Source organism: Epinephelus moara, chromosome 23 (assembly GCF_006386435.1).
Source record: "Epinephelus moara isolate mb chromosome 23, YSFRI_EMoa_1.0, whole genome shotgun sequence".
Taxonomy (NCBI): domain Eukaryota; kingdom Metazoa; phylum Chordata; class Actinopteri; order Perciformes; family Serranidae; genus Epinephelus; species Epinephelus moara.
In genome coordinates this window covers 19,170,975-19,177,414 of record NC_065528.1, presented here as the reverse complement: position 1 = coordinate 19,177,414, position 6,440 = coordinate 19,170,975, and the positions used below count along the sequence as shown (strand labels likewise).

Genomic DNA, 6,440 nt, shown 5'->3' with positions numbered 1-6,440 from the left:
AAAATGTGGGAAATTTTACACTCAGGGAAAAATCTTAATGCCACCTTGAACAGTACTTTAAAAAATGGGCCCCTACAGCTGAATTGTTTTTCAGTGTTTGTGGCTGATTAGGATCATGTTTCCCTCTTTTTTGTATCTTAAAGAGCTTGATGCCTTACAACTTTGAGTCTGTCATGCACATTGACTTTTGTGATCTGGGCAGACTCCCAGCAGTCATTCAATGTTATCCTGAGCAGAGATCTGATCAGCCAAAATAAGAACATGTTTGTGCAGGGCTCTCGGTAAGAGTACTGTCGCTTTGTAGTTGCCTTGTGCTGACTTCTCTCCACAGCGCCAAAGGTAAGTGTTTCAGGTCTACATCACTACAGAGGAGGAAACAGTCAAGTCCAGCGGCAGTCTGGCTGACATCAAGCCCAGGCCAAGCATCGACGCAGCTGGAAAGTATCTTTTGTGTGTTTTCAGTATTTGACGTACATGGTGTAATGACAGGATATATTTACAGTAGTAATTAACTATTCTTCAGTTTTGTTTTATGGCCTGTAATGGATAATGTACATTTTATAGAAATTTAGCCATGTGTGACCCGATATTGAAACTCAACAGAGGTGTAATGTAGTAAGACTTTATATGTATATATGTAAGTGGTCATTTACAGTTTGTTTTTTATACCTGTAAATATAATCTAAATGATCAGCATAGCAATGCAGATCTGTCCAGTAAAAAGCAGGACTTCTCAATGCTGTATGACATAAGTAAGTTTCTATCGTCAATTTTAAATGTAACTTGGGTTTTTAGAAAAAAAAAAAGTTCACATTGAGATTATTTACAGTGGAGACTGTTGTCATCTTGTATTAATGCTGGCAATGTCTTGTTTTATTTACACATCTCCGCAGGGAAAGGTACATCATAACCAAAAGTAACCAAATGGTCATTGGTCCCAGAAAATAAAACTATTTGAAAGTCAGTTTGGTTTCGTGGCTTTTCTTTGTGTAAAATACATATAATTAGACTGTTTATCAGGCAATAGACACATCCGTTACTTAAAGTCAATCCATGAAAAAAAAAAAAAAAATGTTTTGGTCTTCATTTGGTGTGTTCATTCTCAAGTAAACTTTTAAAATACAATCTCATACCATTATTTCCTGAGGTTGGATGAATGCTTATGAACAAAATATAAAAAATTACTATGATCATTTTACATTTTACCTATAAAACGGTACTATTTTGTAGGTTAAATGGATTTTCAACCATTGAGAGAAACTTAATTTAAAATGTCCACCAAATTAAGAGTGCAAGTGAGTAAAAATTATTAAAATCTTAACTAATTGAGGTCCATCAATTACAGTATGTAAGTAGCTGTTGGCCCTTGGAATGCATTTATTGTAATAATATTTTACTGCTTTATTGCTGATCAGCTACAGACATTAATAGTAGCCTACATTCACATAAGAGTTAGACACGGATTTCCTTTGTCTCATTATTTGTAATGCAAGTAGACACCTAGGCTGCATAAGCGATTGATGAAACATGCTCGGGTAAAGTCAGGAATTCGTCTCAGTACAGTAATTTGGTAAAATCACTGCAAAATAAACAGGCATAAGCGTGCGTGAGCAAACAAGTGCAACTGGGATTTTGTAATGCGTATAAATATGAATTAAAAACGAATACATGCAGCATTGTATTTGTCCGCAATTGTGGCTTCCATCAGCCGGAACCTTAATGTCTCTGTGTCGCGCTCCTATCGAACAGTTTACGACGTTACACTTTGTACTTCCGGCGCTTGTTTGGCCGGTTGTTTGAAATGAGAACGCTGGCCATATAAAGGATACTTTAAACGCTTAAATGGCAGGTTTACTAAATGTGGATACACGTTTGGGAACAATAAGAGTCCTATAGAGTGTAGTACAGGTTCACCTTCAGCGTCTCTCCACCGGACTATGTTCAAAAAGATGACTGAATTCGGTCCAGATTCCGGGGGGCGAGTTAAGGTAACACACCGTGAACGTTACAGTACAGCAGCCCGGGGTGGTTGATACTGTTTACTTCTTGTATTGCTTTAAAATACGGTCGGTTAATAATTTAGCAAAGAAATTGTCATGTTAATAAGATTAACAGTCGGAATTAATGTGCAGTTACCCACAGTTTCTTTGTTCTGTTGTTTTATTTTCTACGTAGGAGTATTTTAACAAAACATTAATATGATTGACCTTTAAATGTGTTTACCTTTGTGTTTTGCAGGGAGTGACCATTGTGAAGCCCATTGTGTTTGGGAACGTTGCCCGTTACTTTGGGAAAAAGAGAGAGGAGGATGGACACACACATCAGTGGTCTGTCTACGTGAAGCCTTACAGAAATGAGGTAAGAGTTTGCCCAGTACATGAAGCGCTGCTATTTATTAAACTAAAGACAACTTGACCCAGGATTCCCCAGAGGACCGTTTTGCTGCTAACAATAGTTTCTTTGTGTCTCATCATAAGTAAATCAGCTTCTTATTTGGATATGACTAAGTTCTGATCTGTTTCTCCTCCCAAAATTGTACAGGCTCATTTATAAGACAGTCAAGTTTTCCTCTGGATCTTACTGTTATCTCAAGAGCTGGTAAAGATCACTGTAGTGAGACATACATTTTATGATCTTAAACTAGCATCAGACTGAGATTAGAGAATAGTATTTCTCAGGAGCTGAATTTAAGAAGTATGAGAAATGGTCAAAATCTCATATTGTTATTATATTGAGTTCAGTTATGTCCAGGAGAAATAGGCTAGACAAAGAAGAGATTCTGTTTTGAATTTTCCTTTCCTCTGGATCATGATAATGTGTCCTCATAGTTCCATACATCACCTACTGTGTGGAGGTGTGGGGAAGCACATGCAAATCCAACACACACAGCTACAAGAATTGTCAATCAATCAAATTTTTACAAACAACCTATGCTTATTTTATTAACTTTAGTGCTTAAAAATTTCTGTCATTTATTAGTTGATTTTACAACTGTCAGATTAATGTACAAAGCAAAAAATATTTGCCCCATAGATGTATTGAAACAGAGAGAGCAAGTGTGAATTTAGGGGAGTAGGTATGTTTAGGGGTAAGGACAAACATAAAGAATAGATGTGTAACTGTCAAAAGGATTAACTTATGTAATAGTTGTAACAAGGAATAACAAAATGTTTCTTTCGCTTTGTAAATTAAGTTTAAAAATACAGTGGTAAACACAAAAATTGAGGTATGATTATTGTTAATGAAATTTGAAAGCAGTAGGTGCAGTAAGTTTCAGCCTGCACCCTTTTCCTCTTGTTTTTCCTTTTAGTTTATTGCCCTGATGTTATTTATTCTTAATTATGGAGAATTGTTAACAAGGGCAGATATGAGTTAGCGCTAACTGTAATTAGTTGAAAAACTGAGGGCAGACCACTTATACTGTTAATTTTCTTTTAATTATACATGTATAAATACACATTGTTCTTCCAGGATATGTCTGCTTATGTGAAGAAGATCCAGTTCAAGCTTCATGAGAGCTACGGTAACCCACTGAGAGGTGAGTAGACCTTCACATAGCAAGGATGGGTCAAGGAACATCTGCATCTAAATGTGTCTGTTTTGGTTGTCAGAAGGAGATGCATAGTTTCCTTTGAATCTACTTATTTATGTTCAAATGAAAATGTTACGGCAGGGTTAGTGCAGATCTTTAAAAGTCTTAAAAGGCATTAAATTCATTGATCAAAAATATGGGCTTAAAAAATGTCTTAAATCAGTCTTTCAACGGTCTTAAAAATGCTAAGTCATGGGATGTAGAATTCTATGAATTTTATATTTCTTGTTTGCATTGCAAAAAGTAATTGGCAATATCCATTTTTTAAAATAATATGTGGAATTTCAACAGCACTTATATACATTCACTACATCCAATCAAATGAAAAATGAACAAGCTTTTTTTCTTTTTTTTAAGATATTTTTTGGGCATTTTTAGCCTTTATTTGATAGGACAGACAAGCGTGAAAGGGGGAGAGAGAGAGGGAGTGACACGCAGCAAAGGGCCACAAGCTGGAGTCGAACCTGGGCCACTACGGCAACAGCCTTGTATGTGGGGCGCCTGCTCTACCACTAAATCACCGACGCCCTGAACAAGCTTTTTTAAGGCAAACCAAAAGGATTTTTTTATGATAACATAATATGTTCATTGTTTTCCACGTGTTCCACTGTAGAAAGTTTTTAATCTTTTTCAGCATTTGAAGTGGATCATCTAACTTTTTAACTTGAACAAAAAAGTTGTCTTAAGTTACAGGAAACATGTAGGCAAAATTGTCCCTCACCCTTAGTCATTGATATTGGTCCATGTTTTTTTCCCCTGGCATTAAAAAGTGTTAAATCTAACTTGCTGTGAGCTTGAAGATCCCTGGACGAATGCAAGAAGAAAATGTTAATTCATAGTACATCATATAAACATGTAGGCTGACTGTGTTTCTCTTCCTTCCAGTGGTGACTAAGCCTCCATATGAGATCACAGAGACAGGCTGGGGGGAGTTTGAGATCATCATCAAGATCTTCTTCATCGACCCCAACGAGAGAGCTGTGAGAGCCTAACAAATATTGTATTGAGCTGCTTTGCATCTTAATACTAAGTACAGCAAGCAATGTCACGCAGGAAATTTGAACTTTTACCTCCTGGTACGTTTGCTTACATGTGCCTGTGTGTGTGTCTCAGGTGACTCTGTACCATCTGCTGAAGCTGTTCCAGTCTGACTCCAGTGCCATGCCCAAGAAAACAGTCGTCTCTGAATTCTATGATGAAATGGTACGTCTGTTTTCATGCTGTAGCTCATGACCACAGTTATTATACTGCATAAACTTCTTTGTTCATTTCCTATTACAATGCTCGGCTTGATTTGTAATTATCTGCTGATGTTTCATTTCGTACAATAAATGCTAAATTAAATATATCACACATAGCTTCTAAAATTTCCACGCATGTAGAGCTTTGATTTTCAAACTAACATGACCACATGGCATCAGTATTTTTGATGTATTGGATGAACAATGTCAGGGAGGTTTGGCTGTGGATTAAGAATTGTGTGAGACTGAGACCTCTCGACCAATGACAGCTGGGTTAGGCTCCTTCCCCCTGCGACCCTGAAGCGCATTGGCGGTTACGAATAATGAATTACTGAGAGAGATGCAGCTGACTGTTTTCTTTGTCATTTTTCAGATCTTCCAAGATCCTACAGCCATGATGCAGCAGCTACTGACCACATCAAGACAACTCACCCTCGGAGCATACAAGCACGAGACAGAATGTACGTACGCACACACAGAGGAACACAAAACACACGTTTGTATACAGAATACTATACCCCCAATTTTGTCTTTAACCTCAATTGAGATTATGCCTCGGTACAGAAGAGCAGCATTTACATAGTCTGAGTCACTGTCATCATTCTTATGCGTGTGTCTGTGCCTGCAGTCAGTGAGCTGGAGCAGAGGACTAAGGAGAAAATGGAAACCGCAAAGAAGAGAACCAGCCAGGAGATCACAGAGCTGAAAGACAAACTAAAAGCCAGCAGAGAAAACATCAACCACCTGAAGGCGGAGATCAGGAAACTGGAGGAGGACGGAGACCACAAGGAGCACTGAGACATGGACTAACACACACATGCATTATGAAACACAAGGCATTTTTGTGACCTCTTGCCAATTTTTAATTTGTTTAGTGTGGTTTTTTTGCACACAAACACTCAATCTCAGAAAGCTCAGAAGACACAAGAATGATTTCCCTCTAATCTAGTTTTACTGCAGCACTGAATTGTGTTGTCAGCCATGTTGTTTGTGGCTGAAACAAGGATTTTCTGATTGCTGCTTTGTATATCTGTAGTTGTTGTCTTTTCTACCCAAACATTGCTGGATCAGCTGGCTGTGAGAATGACAGAACAAATGTCATTTTCTAATATGCTTTTGCAACATTGATCCTGTCCAGCCGTGTTGATGTAATGGATCCTGTGTTGCCATAATCACTGTGCATCCCCATAGTTTCATGCCAACGTTTCGAATGTGAATAGCTCATTTGTTTTTGTACTGGTCTTTTGGTTTTCTACATCAAGTAAAGTTGTTTACAGGACTGCTTTTGCACGCTTCTTGTCTTTCTCTTCTTTTGGGGTCTGATGAGGGTTGATTCATGAACATGATGGAATACAGGTGTTGCACTGCAGCTAGTAGTAGCACGCTGATGGTCGAGGTCACTAAAAGGGCAGTTCACACCGAGCATTGTGCACAACAATGGTATTATGTCGTGACACATCGAACAGAGCGAAACAGGCTTTACCCTGATCTTTAATGCCAAGTGGAGCAGAGTTCAACCTGCCTCTCAATCCTGATCCTTTCTAGGTTTATTTGTAGGGTCCACTCTTTCTCACTGACAGTCTGCATGTTTACTGGATAACTAGGTG

At 38.1% G+C, this 6,440-nt stretch overlaps 1 protein-coding gene across 1 annotated transcript; it reads left to right on the top strand.

Annotated features, from left to right (window-relative positions):
- The first annotated feature begins 1,751 nt into the window (after positions 1-1,751).
- On the top strand, positions 1,752-6,112 carry yeats4 (YEATS domain containing 4). Its single transcript, XM_050036680.1, has 7 exons — positions 1,752-1,988; positions 2,239-2,358; positions 3,472-3,538; positions 4,478-4,572; positions 4,706-4,795; positions 5,207-5,294; positions 5,462-6,112. Exons 1-7 carry the CDS (start codon positions 1,938-1,940, stop codon positions 5,629-5,631), a joined length of 681 nt encoding a protein of 226 aa, XP_049892637.1. The 5' UTR covers positions 1,752-1,937; the 3' UTR covers positions 5,632-6,112.
- The last annotated feature ends 328 nt before the right edge of the window (positions 6,113-6,440 follow it).

What these genes read in the sequence shown, in the direction of transcription:
- yeats4 (XM_050036680.1), top strand. Translation starts at nt 1,938, where the DNA reads ATGTTCAAAAAGATGACTGAATTCGGTCCAGATTCCGGGGGGCGAGTT. An exon ending in ATTCCGGGGGGCGAGTTAAG is followed by an intron (nt 1,989 to 2,238) that starts GTAACACACCGT and finishes TGTGTTTTGCAG; the next exon opens with GGAGTGACCATTGTGAAGCC. An exon ending in ATACAAGCACGAGACAGAAT is followed by an intron (nt 5,295 to 5,461) that starts GTACGTACGCAC and finishes CTGTGCCTGCAG; the next exon opens with TCAGTGAGCTGGAGCAGAGG.